Source organism: Heteronotia binoei, chromosome 21 (assembly GCF_032191835.1).
Source record: "Heteronotia binoei isolate CCM8104 ecotype False Entrance Well chromosome 21, APGP_CSIRO_Hbin_v1, whole genome shotgun sequence".
Classification (NCBI taxonomy): Eukaryota; Metazoa; Chordata; class Lepidosauria; order Squamata; family Gekkonidae; genus Heteronotia; species Heteronotia binoei.
Window position 1 is genome coordinate 18,905,331 of NC_083243.1, and position 19,978 is coordinate 18,925,308.

The window sequence follows — 19,978 nt, forward strand, 5'->3', positions numbered from 1 at the left end:
GTCTAGCATTGCGTATTAATTGTTTTTTAACTGACGGTATTGACACCAAATCAGAAGAAGGTGCCATCCAGAATCAGTCCACTTGATGGCAATACACAACCAGTCATCTGCGCAAGCCCAAAAATTTACCAGGGTGGCTGGACTTTTACCTCTGCACTAGGGCATTATAATATCAGCCGTTTGCTATTCAATGCCTTTCCCCAAAATCCCAATATGGGGTTGCCTTTTTCACCACCAGATGAATGACCTTCAGTCTAGCCTACTTTATAGGGTTGTCATAAGGCTACACCAGTGGACAGTGGAGACCACGTGTCCTGCGTTTCTTCATGAAAGGGTGGAAATAAAAGGAAAATTATTTTTTTAAAGCTATAAATGTGCTTTGTAAGGGAAGGCAACATGATATAAGCAGATTTCATAAGCTAAGCAGGATCAGCCTTTGGATGGGAGACCACCAAGAAAGGCTCCGCAGAAGGCAGCGATGGCCAACCACCTCTGCTCCTCACTTGCCTTGAAAGCCCCTTGCTGGGTTGCCGTAAGTCTTGGATGGGAGACCCCCAAGGAAGGCTCTGCAGAGGAAGGCCATGACCAACCACCTCTGCTTCGCACTTGCCCTGGAAGCCCCTTGCTGGGGTTGCCCGAAGCCAGCTACAACATGACAGCACTTTGCACAGTAGGAAAGGACAAGAGTCCCACGGCACCTTAAAGACTAACAAAGCACTTTACACAGATGCAGACTGGGGTCGCTTTGTAGGGAAAAAATAGGTGGCGGAGCTCATTAGCATAACTCATTAGCCTATGCCCCCACTGCCAAAAGCAACTCAATGCAAGAAAGAAGAGCCCCAGGCGAGCGAGGCCTGCTGGAGATCCAGCCAGCCCAAGCAGGCCTCGCTCACCTGGGACTCTCCTTGACCACGCCTCCCCACAGTCAAAAGGCCAGCAAACCACTCACCACCCAAAATCACATAAGAAGTGGAGAAAGGGTGGCGTCGGCTTCTCCAGGGGCTAATGAGAGCTGCTGGGGGCCTGGACGCAAATAAATGTGGGGGTTTAGGAGCGGGGGTTTGAGTCTGTGGCAGATAGGGCTGCCAGCTCTGGGTTGAGAAACACCTGGGAATTTGGAAAGTAGAGCCAAGGGAGGGTGAGATTTGGGGAAGGCAGGGCCCTCAGCAGGGTACAATGCCACACAGTCCACCCTCCAAAGGAGCCGCTTCCTCCAGGGGAACTGACTGCTGATCAACTGTAACAGCGGGAGATCTCCAGGTACCACCAGGAGGCTGGCAACCCTACGCGAATGGCAGAGTGGCTTTGGACGAAGACGGCCCCAGGTTCAATTCAATCAGGAGCATCTCCAGTCTTACAAGCATCCCAGAAGGCGAGACTGAGAAAGGCCTTTCTCTGCAGAAGACCTTGGAAGGCTCCTGTCCGTCAGAAGGGACGCTACTTGCCTCAACTCAGGATAAGGCAAGCAAGCAAACGTCGACATACACACTCACTCACAAGCCCAGCAGGACATAAGAGGAGCCATGCTGGACCAGACCAATGGCCCATCCAGTCCAGCACTCTGTGTTCCATCTGTACTAGGGGTAGCCAAACTATGGCTTGGGAGCCACATATGGCTCTTTCACATATGGTATATGACTCCTGAACTCACCACCGCCCTGTTGGCCAGCTTGAAGATTTGTCTCTTTAAATCACTTTGCCAAGCCTAGCCAGCCAGCAGCTTGGAGAATGCATTTAAAGTTGCTTTCTTTCCATCTGTCTCTCCCTTCTCCCTTCCCCATCAGAAAACAATTCCACCCCATCCTCTATAAGACAGTCCTTCAAGTACTGGAAGATGGTGATATCACCTCTCAGCCGCCTCCTCTCCAGGCTAAACATCCCCAGCTCCTTCAGCCTTTCCTCATAGGGCTTATCCCCCTAAATTCACAGGATCCTCGTTGCTGTCAGATGGCCATCCAGCCTCTGTTTAAAAACCTCCAAGGAAGGAGAGCCCACCACCTCCCGAGGAAGCCTGTTCCACTGAGGAACCGCTCTAAACTCACAAATACCTCCCCCTAAATTCACAGGATCTTCATTGCTGACAGATGGCCATCCAGCTTCTGCTTAAAAACCTCCAAGGAAGGAGAGCCCACCACCTCCCAAGGAAGCCTGTTCCACTGAGGAACCACTCTAAACTCACAAACACCTCCCCCTAAATTCACAGGATCTTCATTGCTGACAGATGGCCATCCAGCCTCTGTTTAAAAACCTCCAAGGAAGGAGAGCCCACCACCGCCCGAGGAAGCCTGTTCCCCCGAGGAATCACTCAAACGATCAGGAAGTTCTTCCTAATGTTGAGCTAGAAACTCTTTTGATTTAATTTCAACCTGTCGGTTCTGGTCTGACCTTCTGGGGCCACAGAAAACAATTCCACCCCATCCTCTATATGACAGCCCTTCAAGTACTTGAAGATGGTGATCCTATCACTTCTCAGTCAGTTTTAAGAAGAAAGCAGAGGAATATCAGGAAGCATCAACCAGAATGATGGATCAGATCTCTCTCTTTCTGATGTACTCTAACGAGAACAGCCAACCATGGGAGAAGAGCTCTGGGGAAAAGATGTTGAGGCTAATCACATTAAGTGTTATTTTTTTCCTATCAATCTTTTGTTTCCTGGGAGATTTATCATTTCATTCACAGCCCAGAGTTGCTATATTAAGCTGTGCACCCACAGCACAGACTCTTGGGCGCTGTTCAACACGCGCTAGAAATTCTGCATGCGCAAATCGCAGAATACGCAAGTGCATTGACTTCTCTTTCCATTTCTGTGGTGAGACTTGGTATGTCTTTGAACTTTCTTGCTATTTCTGTCTCTGGGTATGTAATGCTGCCACCAGGAATTTAATTCCAATCTTATTAATTAACCTTTCCCACAGTATTGTGTCCAAGTTCTAAGGCTCCTTCGTTGGACTATGCGGCCCTAAGGATGAGAACCTTAAGGTTTAATAGCACAGGACTCCAGGTTAACAACAAAACAAAACAAAACTTTATTTGTACAAGAAGCATATCGGTTTCAAGACGATGTGTAGCTTATCTTTTTTTTAGTGAATCAAACAAGTGTATGTTAATAACTTCTGAGCAGATCCAAGAATCTGATTTTAATACCATCCCTTTTGGGGCCAAAAACTGTACTTTGTGAAATGTGCCATTTCCGCCGGTGATGCGCCTTATGTAGTGTTATCGTTCGATGTTTTGATTTTATTGTATTGTTTTAAATTTGACTCGTTGCATTTTTATCGTCTAATTTATGTCGTGATCTACCCTGAAAGGGCGGAATATACGGTAAGTTCACTAAATAAAACAAAAATAAAAAATAGAAGGCAGCAGCCATGCTGGTCTGAAGCAGTAGGGCAAGAACTAGGAAATACATGTCCTTTTGTTTTACCTAGACTTTCAGCAACAGCAATTAACAGGCAACTTTCATTCTTTTACTGCTATCCAGACCAAATGGTCTTCCAGTTTATTACACTATTTTGCCATTTAATCTTTTGTATCAATTTACACTCTTAACCCTACAAAGTACATAGATCCAAGAGGGCAGCCGTGTTGGTCTGAAGCAGTAGAACAAAGCAGAAGTCAAGATGCACATTTAAGACCAACCAAGTGTTATTGAGAACGTAGGCTTTCGTGAGCTCTCTTAAGCACACTTCATCAGACGAGGGGATCAAGTCCTAACGGACCAAAAGTTTTATTCAGAATGTGAGCTTTTGTGTGCTTAAAGGTGCTCATTGACTCCTGCTTTGTTCTACTAGCTACTACATGTATTCCAGCCCACTGTACCCCATCCCCTCGTCTGAAGAAGTAGGCATGCACTTGAAAGCTTACATTCTGAATAAAACTCTGCTGGTCTTAAAGATGCGACTTGACTCCTACTTTGTTCTGACCGAGGTATCACACTCTTTCACTTCACACACATGCCTCACTCTCAAATTCAAGGTATGAGGCTTTCGTGTGCACGCACACTTCTTCAGAGACATAGAAATGGAAGTTAATGTTTCATATACAAGGCTCTCTTTTTTAGCAGCAACGCACAGGAACACAGTTCTGGCTGGCTTAGCATCAGGGGGTGTGGCCTAACACGTAAATAAGCTCCTGCTGGGCTTTGTCTACAAAAAAGTCCTGTGCAAAACAATGGTGATGTCATGGGATGTGGCCTAATATGTAAATGAGTTCCTGCTGGGCTTTTTCTACCAAAAAAGCCATGTTCGTATATATAGGCAAGATACCACTACACAGACGAACAGCAAATTAGCATACAACTGTCTGCTCTTCACCTACATGGAGGCATCTTCCTACACACACACAAACATTCCATTTCATTATACCTGAGGGGTTCGTGGTGGCAGCTACAAGGATAGCCAGCTTCAAGAGGGAATTGGATCAACATATGGAGCAGAGGTCCCTCAGTGGCTATTAGCCACAGCGTATTGCTGGAACTCTGTCTGGGGCAGTGATGCTCTGTATTCTGGGTGCTTGGGTGGGGGGGGGGCAACAGTGTGAGGGCTTCTAGTGATCTGGCCCCACTGATGAACCTCTTAATGGCATCTGGGTTTTTTTAGCCACTGTGTGACACAGAGTGTTTGACTGGATGGGCCACTGGCCTGATCCAACATGGCTTCTCTTACGTTTGTATGCACATGAAAGCCTCATATCTTGAATTTGAGAGTGAGGTGTGTGTGTGTGAGTGAAGTGAAGTGAAAGAGTGTGATAACTCAGAAGTTATTAACATACACTTTGTTCTGCTACTTCAGACCAAAACGTTGTATCATTCGTTTCCCTCTTATGCTTTCCAGATCAACACTTAACAACAGGACACTGGAGTCGCATTTTGGGGGAAAGTCAATTTGCGGCGGCTTCTCCCCATTTTGAAACATGTGTAAAGGCCCCAACAGTTCATATTATTTACCGGAAGGGAGGGTAGCTATCCTCATCTGTGCAGCATCCTCCCTTCTGATCCTTCCACTGTGCCCATCCTCCTCCCTGGATCTTTTCGCAAACCCAGCCCAACTTCTGTCAGAACACAGTCCCACAAAGCAGGTCTGTGTTGGAAAATCCCTGGAGACTTTTGGGGGGTGGATCTGGGAGAGGGTGGGGTTTGGGGAGGGGGAGGGGCCTCACCTCAGCATGGTACAAGGCCACAGAGTCCGTCCTTCCAAGCAGCCATTTTCCTCCAGGGGAGCTGATCTCTACCCTCTGGAGATCACTTGTAAAAGCGGGAGATCTCCAGGCCCTACCTGGAGCATAGTGGCAACCCTAGAAAGCAGCCATGCCCAGTGCACCGCGGAAAACAGCCCTGGGACAGGTGCGATTTCTTTCACTAAAGCGGCTCTTAGAGCTGTCAATCGTCACTAACTCCCCACCCCCTTCTAAATCGGAGTCCAGTTGCATATTTAAGACCAACAAAGTTTTATCGAGAATGTAAGCTTTCGTGTGCTCTAAGCACACCTCATCAGACAGTAGGATGGAATGGCGAACAGTCCTAAATACAGAGAAAGTGGGCAGTGAATCAGCGTGCAAAATCATGGAAAGGTCCCTTAGCTGCAGCCGATTAAAAGAATCACGAGGGACCTTTCCATGATTCTGCACGCTGATCCACTGCCCGCGTCCTCTACATTTAGGACTGCTCGCCATTCATCCTACTGTCTGATGAAGTGTGCTTAGAGCACACGGAAGCTTACCTTCTCGATAAAACTTTGATCTTAAAGGTGCAACTGACTCTGCTTGGTTCTAGTGCTGCAGGACCAACACGGCTGCGCACTTGGAGCCCCCTTCTAAACCGATAAGCACAAAGCGTAAGAGGGGTTGTCATTTTGATCACGTGCGAAGCAGCCGGCAGGGGTGAGCCACGGGGAGACAGACACGCAAGAGCAGCCATTCACACGTCCCCTCCCAAACGCCCGCGTAGCAAAGGACACGCGCATTACCTCGCGCGAGGGCGAAGAGAGGCGCCGCTCCTCCCCGCGTTCCAATCCTCTCTTCCTGCTCCCCAAGGCTCCGCCCAGTGGAACTCCCATTGGCTGCTCGCGAAAGCACTTCGGTCCGCCCATAAGAGCTTCCGCTACGGGGATTGGTCAAAGAGAATAAGGGGCGAGGCCTCCCTCGCGTCGAGGTTCCGGTTCCCATCCCTGTTGTAGAGATACGACAGATTATCACGCTGATTAAGCGTCGCAGCTTCGGGTTTTTCTTTCGAACGTGGGGGTTCGATTCACACCCAGCGCTGCTTTCCTAAAACGCTGCAACAGTGAGCCGAGAAGCTTCACCAGCCTGGATGTTACAAAATTATTTCTAAGTTTTTGTTGTTGTTCAGTCGCACAGTCGAGTCCGACTCTTTGCGACCCCATGGACAAAGTCACGCCAGGCCCTCCTGTCTTCCACCATCCTCCGACGTCCACTCAAATTCATGTTACTTATATCAGTAACGCTGTCCAGCCATCTCCTCTTTTGCCGTCTCCTTCTTCTTTTGCCTTCTGTCTTTCCCAGCATCAGGGTCTTCTCCAGTGAGGGCTCCCTTCTCATTTGGTGGCCAAAGGATTTGAGCTCCAGCTTCAGCATCTGACCTTCCAGGGAACAGTCAGGGTTGATTTCCCTTAGGACTGACTGACTGGATCTTCTTGCAGTCCAAGGGACTCTCAAGAGTCTTCTCCAGCACCACAGCTCAAAAGCATCTCTTCTTCTGCACTCGGCCTTCTTTATGGTCCAGCTCTCACAGCCATACATTACGACTGGGAATACCATCGCTTTGACTATATGGATTTTTGTTGGCAGGGTGATGTCTCTACTTTTTATTATACTGCCCAGGTTCACCACAGCTGTCCTCCCAAGGAGCAAAGGTCTTTTATTTTCATGGCTACAGGCACCATCTGCAGTGATACTGGATCCCAGAAATGTGAAGTCTGTCACTACTTCCATGTCTTCCCCTGTTTGTTTGTTTTTTATTCCATTGAAAGACTAGAATGACACACAGCCCTCAGTTCTGATACAAATGGGAGGCTGAATTTGTGGAGGAAGATAGATCCACGTGGGCAGCCGTGTTGATCTGAAGCATTATTATAAAATTTGGAACAAGCACCTCCCCAGGAATGAACAGGGATATTGGTTTTTTTCAGGGTTTTAATAGAAAAAGCTCAGTAGGGACTAATTTGCATATTAGGCATCACCCCCTGACACCAAGCCAGCCAGAACTGCGTTCCTGCTCAGAAAAAGCCCTGGGTGTTTTTTTATCTCATTACATATGCTAAACCCACTCTCACTGAGTATTGCTATACATCCACAGTTTTCCAATGTATTTCTCTTTTAGAACAGTGTATCAGAATAATGGGGGGGGGGGGGGTTGTATTGACATACTCAAATAAGGGATATGGGCTGTTTATCTCGTTACCTATACTAACCCATCTTCCACTATATTTTAATGTATTCTTTTTTCTAATGGCAAACTAGAATAACTTTTATATGCATGTTACATGTTTAAATCAAACCTCCGAGGAAATCTATGCCCTCATTTTATCCCAGAGCTAAAATTACAAGAGCCCTGTGGTGCAGAGCGGTAAGGCTGCAGTACTGGAGTCCTAAGCTCTCCTCACAACCTGAGTTCGATCCCGGTGGAAACCCAACAAACAAAAGAAGGGGGAAAGTTCTTTTTTTTATTTTTTGAACTGCCTTGAGCAGTCCCATGAAGATGTGGAGTGTGTGTGTGTATGTCCCGTGGGCGCAGAGTGCTAAAGCTGAAGTCCTGCAGTCCTAAACTCTGCTCACGACCTGAGTTCGATCCTGGTGGAAGCTGGGTTCAGGTAGCCGGCTCGAGGTTGACTCAGCCTTCCATCCTTCCGAGATCAGTAAAATGAGGACCCAGCCTTGCTGGGGGGAAAGTGTAGATGACTGGGGAAAGCGATAGCAAACCACCCGTAAAAAGTCCGCCATGAAAACGTTGTGAAAGCGACATCACCCCAGAGTTGGAAACGACTGGTGCTCGCACAGGGGACTAACTTTACCTTTTTAACATTACAACAGACTCTCATTTATTGCACTTCACACCCAGAATACTTAATTGGTTAGTACATGGACATCACTCTGCTATTCCAACTTAATTGTTGTTGTTTCAGCCCAGTTAACATAAACTAACGAATACCAGACCCCCCCCCCCCCAACTAAAAAACATTTCCATGACTCTGCATACTAACTCACTGCCCACTTTCTCTACATTTTGGACTGCTTGCCATTCCATACGATTGTCTGATGAAGTGTGCTTCTAGCACACGAAAGCTTACATTCTGAATAAAACTTTATTGGGCTTAAAGGGGCAGCTCTTGCTTTGTTCTAGGGTTGCCAATCCCCAGGTGGGGGCAGGGGATCCCCCGGTTTGGAGACCCTCCCCCTGCTCAAGGGTCGTCAGAAAGCGGGGGGAGGGGAGGGAAATGTCTGCTGGGAACTCTATTATTCCCTATGGAGATTTATTCCCATAGAAAATAATGGCGAATTGACCTGCGGGTATCAGGGGCTCTGGAGGGGCTGTATAGCATCTAGTGCCTCTCCCCAAAATACCCCCCAAGTTTCAAAAAGATTGGACCAGGGGGTCCAATTCTATGAGCCCCAAAAGAAGGTGCCCCTATCCTTCATTATTTCCTGTGGAAGGAAGGAATTGAAAAGGTGTGCCATCCCTTTAAATGTGATGGCCAGAACTCCCTTTGGAGTTCAAATATGCTTGTCACAGCCTTGATCTTAGCTCCACCCCTAATGTCTCCTGGCTCCACCCCCAAAGTCCCCACATATTTCTTGAATTGGACTTGGCAACCCTACTTTGTCCCAGAGGATCCCCGGTAAACGCAGAGCGGTATGAGTGAAAATCTTAATTCGATTTTTGGACGAGACACGCCAGGAACTCCAACCTCCGTCCCCGCCCCGCTTCCCTCTTATTTCTAGGCAGGCAAAGAGAGAGGACAGCTGGTTGGCTGTTGTGTGGACGGAATGCTGGACCTGATAAGCTTTTGGTCAAATCTAGCGTGGTTCTTCTTGAAGTCCTTTCTTATTATGCCATCATCTGTCTAGCGGTCCTTCCTGTTTCTGTTCGTCTGCCCACGCTGTTTACTTCGACGGGGAACCGGAAGTGGCGCTCGAATTTGAACGAGCCCGCAGCCCTTTGACTGCAAGCGGCCGTAAAGCGACGGAGGAATGGGCGGGGAGTCCTCACGGCAGGGGCCGCGCAGCGACAGGGAGAAGACGCTGAGGCGGCGTTTGGCCGCCAGGAGGCGCTGTCGGGCTGCGGCTTGGTTGCCAAAGCGTTAATGACGGCTATGCAGGAGAAGACCATATATAGGAACAACCAGGCAGCCGTGTTGGTCAGAAGTAGTAGAACAAAATAGGATTGCACCTTTAAGACCAACTTAGTTTTATTCAGAAGGTAAGCTCACGTTCTGAATAAAACTAAGTTGGCCTTAAAGGTGCAATCGACTCCTATTTTGTTCATATATTACGGTATATAGGAACGTTAGAACTGGACTGGGAAATACCTTGTGGGGGGGAGCAATGGGGTGTGAAATATCTGGGGACTTTTTGGGTGGAGCCAGGAGCAAGGGTGTGACCAGCATCTTTGAACTCCAAAGGGAGCTCTGGCCATCACACTTAAAGGGACCCACACACCTTTTAAATGCCTTCTCTCCATTGGAAATAATTAAGGATAGGGTCACCTTCTTTGGGGGCTCATAGAATTGGACCCCCTGGTCCAATCCTTTTGAAACTTGGAGGGTGTTTTGAGGAGATGTATTGGATGCTATGCTGTAAATGTGGTGCCTCTACCTCAAAAAAACATCACCCCCAGAGCCCCAAATAACCAAGGATCAATTCTCCATTATACCCTATGAGAATCGGTCTTCATAAGGAATAATGGAGACATTTCCCTCCCCCTCCCACCACTTTCTGATGACCCTGAAGTGGGGGGGAGGGCCTCCAAACTCGGGGTTCCGCTTTCCCCACTTGGGGATTGGCAACCCTAATTGGGAAATACCAGGAGACTTTGGGGGTGGAGCCTGTGGAGGGCAGGGCATGGGGAGGGACTTCAATGGGGTGTGATACCATAGAATCCGCCTTCCAAACCAGCCATTTCCCCCTGGCGAATTCATCACTGTCGTCTGAGAGATCAGCTGTAATTTCAGATCCCCAGCTGCCACCTGGAGCTTGGCAACCCCAGCCCCAACTTGTGACGCCCAAGAGTCTTTGCAGACTGCTGCAGCTCCGGCAGCAAATCTGGTATACAGCTCCAACAAGTTGATTGGGTTGACGGCACGCAGAGTCCCTGCTCCTTTCCTAACCCAGATGTTGCTTAAAGGCAACACAGCGAGTGGTCTTAGTACAGTTTGTTTCGCAGAGGTGGCATGGTGATTAAACTCAGGCCTCGGGGGCTCCAGGGTTGTACCTTCACTCGGCGACAAAGCTCAACAGGTAGGCCAGTCACTTTTTTCAGTCTAACCAATCTCGCCGGGTTGTCGGGAGGATCACACGGACCAGGGAAAACTCTCTGCTCCTTTAGAAAGAGGGTGGGGTAAAAATGCAACCGATGCACACCTGACTGAGTACGTCGTTGCCTCGGAAAGCAACAGCAAAGTAAGGGAGCCACGAGGTGTAGCAATCAGCGTGGCACCTTAGGAACTGGGGCAGGGGTGTCAAATATGCAGTATGGAGGCCAAATCAGGCCCCCAAGCAACTGGCTGTCATCTGCTTCCTTCTCCATGTGCATGACTGGTGCAGGGGAGGGGTGCCATCCCACTCAGTTTCTTCCAGCCACTACTGAAGTGAGGTAGAGGAAAGATGCCAACAGCGGGGAAGGCTGGGTGGGTCGTGTGGGACTGCACAGATGACCACTCGAAGATCATCAGTTACGGGTAAGCAACCTGTCTATCTTCTTCGTGGTCTCAGTGCAGTCCCACACATGGGGGATTAGCAAGCTAAGAAACAGGATGGAGGGTGCTGGCAAAGTGAGTGATGTGTCTACTTTGCCTGTACAGACGTACCTGCAGTAACATCACTGAAAGACAGAATGAAGAACTGCCTGGCCGAAGGAGGCGTCTTGTCTGGCCTGGACATCCAAGGCGTAGTGCGTTATGAAGGTCGAAGGCGAAGACCAGGCGGCAGCAGCACAGATGTCCTCTAATAACCTGCCCTGGAGAAAGGCCGATGAAGTCAATACAGCCCAGATTGACTGCGCTTTAGGAACTACAGGTAAGGGCTGCTTAGCTAGGTCATAGCATAAGAACATAAGAGAAGCCACGTTGGATCAGGCCAGTGGCCCATCCAGTCCAACACTCTGTGTCACACAGTGGCCTATATATACACACACACTCACACACACACACACTGTGGCTAATAGCCACTGATGGACCTCTGCTCCATATTTTTATCTAACCCCCCTTTTGAAGCTGTCTATGCTTGTAGCCGCCACCACCTCCCGTGGCAGTGAATTCCACATGTTAATCACCCTTTGGGTGAAGAAGGACTTCCTTTTGTCCGTTCTAACCCGACTGCTCAGCAATTTCATCGAATGCCCACGAGTTCTTGTATTGTGAGAAAGGGAGAACAGTACTTCTTTCTCTACTTTCTCCATCCCATGCATAATCTTGTAAACCTCTATCATGTCACCCCACAGTCGACGTTTCTCCAAGCATAAGGTGATTGCAGAAGCAATCCATTTGGATAAATGCTGTGGAGAAATTTTTTGACATCATCTGGGCTTCCCACATGCCACAAATAAATTGAGGCCTTTACAGAAGGATTTCGTTCTAGACAGGTAGAACACCAGGGCTCTCCTAACATCAATGTTGTGGAGAGCTTTTTGGCCATTGTCCTTTGGCTCAGGGAAAAAACTTGGGAGAACAGTTGAACGAGATAAATGAGAGGAAGAAACAACTTTTGGATGGAATGCGGGATCAGGCCGCAATACAACTTTATCCTTGAGAAATACAGTATATGGGGGGTCAGCGCGAAATGCACAAATGTCACTGGCCCGCTTTCCCGAAGTAAGTGCGGTAAGAATGGCAGTTTTCCACGAGAAGAGATGCAGAGAGATCTTATCCATGGGCTCAAACGGTGGTTGCATAAGTTGGGTAAGTACCAAGGACAAACTCCAGGACGGTAAAACAGGTCGTATGGGAGGGTGTGGACGAAGAAGTCCTCGAAGAAAGAATTTCGTGATAGAATGAGAAAAGACAGTACATGTCCATCAATCGGTTGGTGAAAAGCTGATATAGCCGAGAGGTGGACTTTAATAGAAAAGAAGGCCAACTCGGAGTCTTGGAGATGAAGCAGGTAAGACAAGATGTCTGATAAAGAGGACAAATCTGGTAGAAAGTCATGTTGGGCGGCATAAAGCGAAAAGCGTTTCCACTTATTGGAGTAGGTGCAACGAGTAGTCAGCTTTCTTGCATTAAGTATAACGTTCTGAACAGGTAAAGGCATGGCTAAAAGCGGATTCTCCACGCTGCGAAACGGGGCAATACCAGGTTGTGGTGAAGAATTCTGCCGTCCTGTTGAGACAGCAGATCCTGGACATCTGGGGAACGGTAATACACGTTGTCCGATAGGAGCAGAATCTTTGTGAACCAAGGTTGCCATGGCCACCACGGTGCTACTAGAATACAGTCTTTTGGTCGTGGATTATTTTCTGGAGAGTCCTGGTGATTAGAGGGATCAGAGGGAACATGTAGTGGAGATGACCATTCCATTCGTGGAGGAATGCGTCCCCTTGTGACGACATAGTTTGAGGTCCCCTGGAGTAGTACAGTGGACATTTCGCATTCGCTGGGGAGGCAAAGACATCTACCTCTGGGTTGCTGAATCGTCGGAAGACGGGCATCAAGTATTTGAGGGCCAGGGACCATTTGTGATTGCTCGTCTGTGAGCGACTGAGGAAGTCTTCCCAGACGTTCTCTACTCCTGGGAGATGTAGTGCTGTGAGAAAAATGTTGTTCTCGATACACCAGGTCCAGAGAGCACTGTCTAGGCAGCACAGGGTGGCTGGGGCAGTACCTCCCTGCTTGTTCAGGTAAAATACAGTCGCTATGTTGACTGATGTTATTTGCACGTGCTGGTGCGTGAGTGATGGGAGGAATGAACGGAGCGCACGAGCCACAGCAATTAATTCCAAGCAGTTTATGTGAAGAAGACTCTCCTGGTCTGTCCACAATCCCTGCGCAGTCAGATTTCCAAAGTGGGCTCCCCAGCCTTGTTTTGAGGCATCTGTTGTTACTATCGCTGTGGGGGATGATAGTGCGAATGGTTTGCCTTGCGGTATGTTGGCGTCCAGAGTCCGCCATTTCAGGGATTCCACGACGTGGGGGGGGGGAACCTTGAGATGGGTCATCTGATGCTGGCTGTGTGGATGAAAGGATTTCAGGAACCATAACTGATGTGTCTGCATGTGCAGTTTGGCAAACTGACGTGATTGCCACCATGAGGCCTAGCATGCGTTGAATCATGAAGGCTGTTTGTATCAGAGAGGAAATAATGGTCTCGGCTAGAGACTATGTGCGAACTGCAGTCGACAGGGAGGCATGCCAAATGCGAGACCGTGCAAAGACGTGCCCCGATGAACTGTCTGGATGGGCCAGGTGTCTAGTTTGTTTTGATTTTGAAGCCGAATGGACAATTATAGAGTTGGGTGCAGGATGATTGAACAGAAACTTGGAGTCAGGAGCATGGATCCTGTAGAGGGATTTGATGCGCTTGGAGACAGGCGGTATGGAGGCCGGTTTATCCCAGGCTTCTTGAAGAACTTCGAGGTGGACAGGCAGCATGGGCAAATGCGACTCCGCTGGGAGGTCAACTTGGACCAGATCATGTACGACGTCAGACACCTTAGGAAGGTCTGCAGAAAAGTTTGATGTTGAGAGCAGAAGCCATGTTGGTAATGAGGTCCAAATACGCCTTTGAACCTTCTGAGGGAGAGAGGTCAGCCAATGGAACCACTGCAGAAGCAGGAGATCCCGGAGTTGAGTCCACGTCAGAAGAGACATCTGAGACTTCTGAATCGGAAGGATTAGATAAAGTAGGATCCGGGACCAAGGGAGGAGTCTTCGGGTGCTCACGGGGTTGATCTTCCTCTACAGGCTGTCTCTCAAGCGGCAATGGTAGGTTACGCGCAGGAGATAGTTTAGGCGGGTCCGTAGGAACCGAGTGCTCTTGTGGTACAGTTAAATGGTTTCGAGGTCGAACGTCTCGGTACCGAGCTGGATCTCGAGGTGGAAGATGGTATCGAATAGCTTGGTATTCATCGAGGGAAGGAGATCTGGAATAGTAGTGGCGACGGTACCGACATGGATATCCCCTAGGTGAAGGTGATCTAGACGGGGATGGACTATTGTGCCCATGCCTATGACCGTGTTGACAATGAGGAGAGATGTCACAAGGGTGTCTCAGTATTTGTGTATGGAAGTCCCAGCAATCTGGGGAGTAGCAGTTGTGGGATCGAGACCAAGAGCAGTCATAGTGATCCATTTGACTGGCCAGGTCTCTATAGGAATGGCAGGATCTGGAGCGCGAACGCCGAGGACATGGGTTGGAAGCTTGAGTGGAGGATTCCCTATAAAGTGGAAACAACGGGATGTCCCGAAAAGAGCCTCTGTTTAAGAGGTTTGGGTTGAGGAACTGGTGGCGCGTTGAGGTGGAGCCAGTCTCGGGTTCGAGAATATCCTCAGGCAGATCAGGATGGACTGACGGAGATCGAGAAGGGATCCAGATGATAAAAAGCTCTCAAAGTGGTTGAGCATCAGAAATCACATCCGTGGGAGCCGAGAGCTCAGCAGGGATGGACGGAAGAGGCTGAGAGGTCAAAGCGGAAGCCACTGCCATAGAGGTCAACTGTTGTGTCCGCTTTCTAGGTGTCGAATCCGAAGCCGGCAGGGTGGAACCCAAGGCTTTCCTGGGCTCGGTATGGACTCGATGTTTGTGAACCTTTTTAGATGCAGATTTCTTGGCGTCTTTAGCACACTTCAAATCCTTGTCGGGCTTGTGCTTTTTGGGAGCCTGAGCCATTAAAGCAGCCGACGAGCTCGAGTGAGCAGATGTCGAAGTAGAAGCAATGGACCCGAGGGACGTCACAGGCCGGAGAGAAGTTTCCAGAAGGTGGCTCTTGAGTCTAGCAGCCCTGTTTTTCTTGGTTTGTCTTCCAAACTGAGCACAATGGGAACAACTATCCACCCAGTGGCTTTCCCCCAGGCAAAAAAGGCAGTGCGAGTGACCATCAGATGATGGGATTTTGGTCCCGCAGCAAAGGCACTTTTTTTTCTTTCCCTTCCATGCGCTCAAGGAAAGCGGGGGGAAGAAAAAAAGGGAAGGGGGGGGAAAGAGTAGAAAGTCCAAAAAACAACTTTTTTTTGGTAGGAAACGAGGAGACGAAGTCCCCCGCACCAGGCATACGCATTCAATTACTGCTTCCTGGTGTGTCGGGAGAGGCACACCAAAACGCCTAAGGCGAGCTTTCGTATTCTCCGAGATAGGCGTCGTGACTCAGCGTAAGACCCATGTGTGGGACTGCATTGAGACCACGAAGACCAATGAGTGCTAACGTTTTAAGCATGTTTTAAGTTTAACGAAAAACATATTTGTGTTTGTGTTCTTTATAAAAATTGGTAACTCTGCTACCTAATCTTAAATAGGTGCACATATGGTCCTGCCTGACATGGCTTGGCCCAACCCGACATGAGCCGGCCCAACAAAGTCTCATTTATGTCACAACCGGCCCTCGTAACAAATGAGCTTGACACCCCTGATCTGGGAGAATCCTGGGAGGCTCTACCTTGAAAGCTTCCTGGGGGAAGAAGCAGAAAAATTAACGAGTGAATGAAATGCCTCTGTGGGATTTCCTCTCTGCAGCTGGAGCCTTCACGCTTCACAAAGCAAGGAGGAGGGAAACCCCAATGTTCTCACACCCAGGACTGTTTTACAGATGACAAACTGGTAGCGCAAGAATTGCTCAATGCAGACTCTTTCCCAAGGACAAGTCAGTGCAGGCACTGCTTGTAAAATCTAGTTGGCCCGGAGCTCAGTGTCCTATCTGCTTAGGCGTTGAAAGGTGGCAGGATGGCACCTACCAAAACCCGAGGTGAGAGAGAATCACGTCATCTGGAGAGAGGAAGGCAAGCAGGGAGCAGGAGACCAGCAGGCGAGCGAGATGTCACTTGCCTGGTTGCATCAGGCTGGGAGGAGGAAGAGGAGCTCCAAGCACTGAAAACAGAGCCAGATTAACAATTAGGCCAAGTGGGCACTGGCCTACGGACCCCCATGCCTTTAGGGGCTCTGGGCTAGCTCCCCCCCCCCCCCAGTTTCCTCCCTACTTGCAGCCCTCCCAGCCTGCAGGCACAGTCAGCAACTGAGCTGCTCTTTGCCTGACTTGTCTGGTGCGGCTGCTGCTGGCGTTGTTGCCAAATTTGCCTCTCTGCCTCTCCCCCACAGCTTGGTAAAAGGGGCTTTTAAGAAGGTGCCTGCAGGCTGGAGCAGGGGCCATGGGCAGCGGGGCGGGGGCTCAGACTCTGAAGTAATTTGTGAGGGCCCCCCGAGATTTTGACTGCCTAGGGGCCTCTACAGGGTTTAATCCGGCACTGATTGAAAAGGATACATTCTCTTTGTCAAGAGGGGTCTGTTTTCACCACGGCTTCAGCACAGAGCAAAGCCTGGCCATGCTGAGTTCTAGCCTTGTGGTGCTGAAGCTGAACCCACCACCAGGCGAAGGATCCAGCCATCTTTCAATATTGAGTTCTGGTTCTTTGGTACAGCGTCCCCAACATGGTACCCGGGGTGTGGCTTAATATGCAAATAAGTTCCTGCTGGGGGTTTTCAACAAAAGTTCTGCACAAAGCCATGGTGACATCAGGGGTGTGGCCTAATATGCAAATGAGATTCTGCCGGGCTTTTTCTACAAAAGTTACATGCAAAAAACCATGGTGACATCAGGGGTGTGGCCCAATATGCAAATGAGCTTCTGCTGGGCTTTTCCCACAAAACCTCTGTGCGAAACCATGGTGACATCAGAGGTGTGGCCTAATATTCAAATAAGTTCCTGCCGGGTTTTTTCTACAAACGTGCAAAGCCATGGTGACATCAGGGTGTGGCCTAATATGCAAATGATTTCCTGCTTTTTTTTGTAGCAGGAACTCCTTTGCATATTAGGCCACACACCCCTGATGTAGCCAGTCCTCCAAAAGCTTACAGGGCTCTTCTTACAGGGCCTACTGTAAGCTTCTGGAGGATTGGCTACATCAGATGTGTGTGGCCTAATATGCAAAGGTGTTCCTGGATTGCCAAAGGAGATGAGGACAACACAAGCTGTTATTCATCAGTCCCTTCTACTGACGGATGAGTTTACCTCCGCTTGGGGTGAAAACCAAGATTGGTCAATTCCATCACAAGAACTTAAGAATGACATGAGGGGTGCGGACAACTGCTGTGTCCATTATGATGTCAATAACTCTCTAGAACAACTAACTGTAGTTGATTGACTCCTAGACTCACCCACCCCAGCTATAATCAAAATCATGTCTTGGAATATTGCAAAAAAACCCTTCTGTATATACATACACACACGTGTACACTGCTCTGAAATTTAGTTGTTGGCTCCGCCTCCTGTGGCAGCCATTTTGTAATTGCATCCACTGCCGCGCCAGAATTCCAAAGGTGCCCATGAGATCCAACAGGCTGGGGACTCCTGCTCTGGTCTCTCTCAGTTCTGTTCTTAGAGAATCACACTATCTCGTTTTATGTTCGAGGGAGATGGGATGGCACAGAGTTAACAGTGCCCTCTTTTACATTTCAGTGCCCTATGCTGCATCTCTAAAAGAAAAAGCTGGGAAGAATTTGTTTTAACTATGTTATTTACAGTCTGCCTTTCTCACAGGAACTGAAGAGGGATTACACATACACTTCCACACATGCTTAGAGCCATTGGTGTAGTGGTTAAGAGCGGCAGATTCTAATTTGGAGAACTGGGTTTGATTCCTCACTCCTCCACATGCTCCTGCTGGTGTGCTCTTGGGTCAGCCACAGTTCTTGCAGAGCTGTTCTCTCAAGAGCCATTCTCAGCCCCACCTACCTCACAGAGTGTCTATTGTGAGGAGAGGAAGGGAAGGAGATTGTAAACTGTTCCGAGACTCCAAGTGAAGGGTGGGGTATAAATCCAATCTCTTCTACTAAATAATGAATTTTTAATGCACCTTGCAACTGGATTTTACTTGTGTGAAATGGCGAAAGTGGATTGAAACTGCATTATTTTCCATGCGTTGAAAGCAGCACATATTAGTGAATTAGCACCATCAACAAGAGCCCCATGGTGCAGAGTGGTAAAGCTGCAGTACTGCAGTCCTAAGCTTTGCGCATGACCTGAGTTCGATCCCGGCAGAAGCTGGGTTCAGGTAGCCGGCTCAAGGTTGATTCAGCCTTCCATCCTTCCGAGGTCGGTAAAATGAGGACCCCGCTTGCTGGGGGGAAAGCGCAGGTGACTGGGGAAGGCAATGGCAAACACTGAGAAAGCAACATCACCCCAGAGAGGTGACAGCAAATGACTGGTGCTTGCTCAGGGGACTAACTTTACCTTTTTTTTTTTCACAATCAACAAAATGGGACACTCAATAAAGGATGCATTAGAAGTCTGGAACCACCGGAAAGAAACAGAAGCACAACCTAAGTATTCAAATGACACATTAAGTGGTACAAAAAATCACACACTAGGATCCTACTTAAAGCAGTATAGACTCACCAAATTTGCAGCTAAAAGGATTTTAAGCTGCAGGGCTGGGAGAGGCCTCTGCTCGAAATCCCGGAGGACTGCTGCTGGTCAATATTGCACTAGATGAAACCCGTACGGATGTGACCACAACATTGTGAGGCAGTCCGGCCACTGAAATACGTGCATGCTTCCTGTCTCATGGAACTGCTTCATCTAGATGAGGGGTGGCTAGGGTTGCCACGTCCAATTCAAGAAATATCTGGGGACTTTGGGGGCAGAGCCAGGAGACTTTGGGGGTGGAGCCAGGAGACATTGGGGCCAGGAACAAGGGTGTGACAAGCATAATTGAACTCCAAGGGAGTTCTGGCCATCACATTTAAAGGGATGGCACACCTTTTCAAATGCCTTTCTTCCATAGGAAATAATGGATAGGGGCACCATATTTTGGGGCTCATAGAATTGGACCCCCTGGTCCAATCGTTTTGAAACGTGTGTGGGGGGGTATTTTGGGGAGAGGCACTAGATGCTATACTGAAAATTTGGTGCCTCTACCTCAAAAAATAGCCCCCCCAGAGCCCCCAATACCCGCTGATCAATTCCCCATTATTCCCTATGGGAATCGTTCTCCATAGGGAATAATAGAGTGCCCAGTAGACATTTCCCTCCCCCCACACTCTTTCTAAAGCGGGGGTAGGGGGTGGGGGATGGCCTCCAAACCAGGGAATCCCCTGCCCCCTCCCTCTCTCACACGCACAAATACTTACTGGGTCTTGTTCCTGCAGAACTTTACTGGCTCTGAAAACGAAAGCAAAAGAAAGGGAGGGGCCGTTCTCTGAGGAAACTGTTACTGACCCTTTCCCATGAAGCCCTTCCTTTTCCCTACTTCCTGCTCAGCCTTAAAGGCACACATTTTAAAAACTGTTTGCAGGTTTCGAAACCTGCAGGAGCTCTAAATCTACAGAATGACTGTGGGGGCGGGGCTTCCCCGCCGGCCAGCTGGCTGGGGGCGGGGAGAAGCCTGTCAAAACGGGGGATCCCCCGCTGGGACCTGGGGATTGGGAAGCCTAGGTTTGGCCAAACTGTGGCTTGGGAGCCATATGTGGCTCTTTCACACATATTGTGCAGCTCCCAGAGGCCGAGGAAGAACTAAATGCAGGCTTACTCTCAAGTAAGCTTGCTTAGCATTAGGACCTCAGTCAGCCTCTGAGCACTGACCTATAGGTAGGCGACTATGGGGTA

General features: G+C 48.9%; 1 protein-coding gene across 2 annotated transcripts in view; it reads right to left on the reverse strand.

Moving 5' to 3' along the window:
- Positions 1 to 19,547, reverse strand: part of WDR89 (WD repeat domain 89) — a 56,421-nt gene extending 36,874 nt beyond the window's left edge. The window contains exon 1 of one of the 2 annotated variants that reach the window (XM_060262758.1): positions 19,504 to 19,547. Coding sequence is in view for 1 of the 2 variants with exons in the window: in XM_060262757.1 (XP_060118740.1) it covers positions 5,964 to 6,053 (90 nt within the window). In the remaining variant the exon portion in view is untranslated. Of the gene's footprint in view, positions 1 to 5,963; positions 6,057 to 19,503 lie in introns of those variants that run through there. The other variant, XM_060262757.1, reaches the window with a different exon arrangement.
- Positions 19,548 to 19,978: the final 431 nt, after the last annotated feature.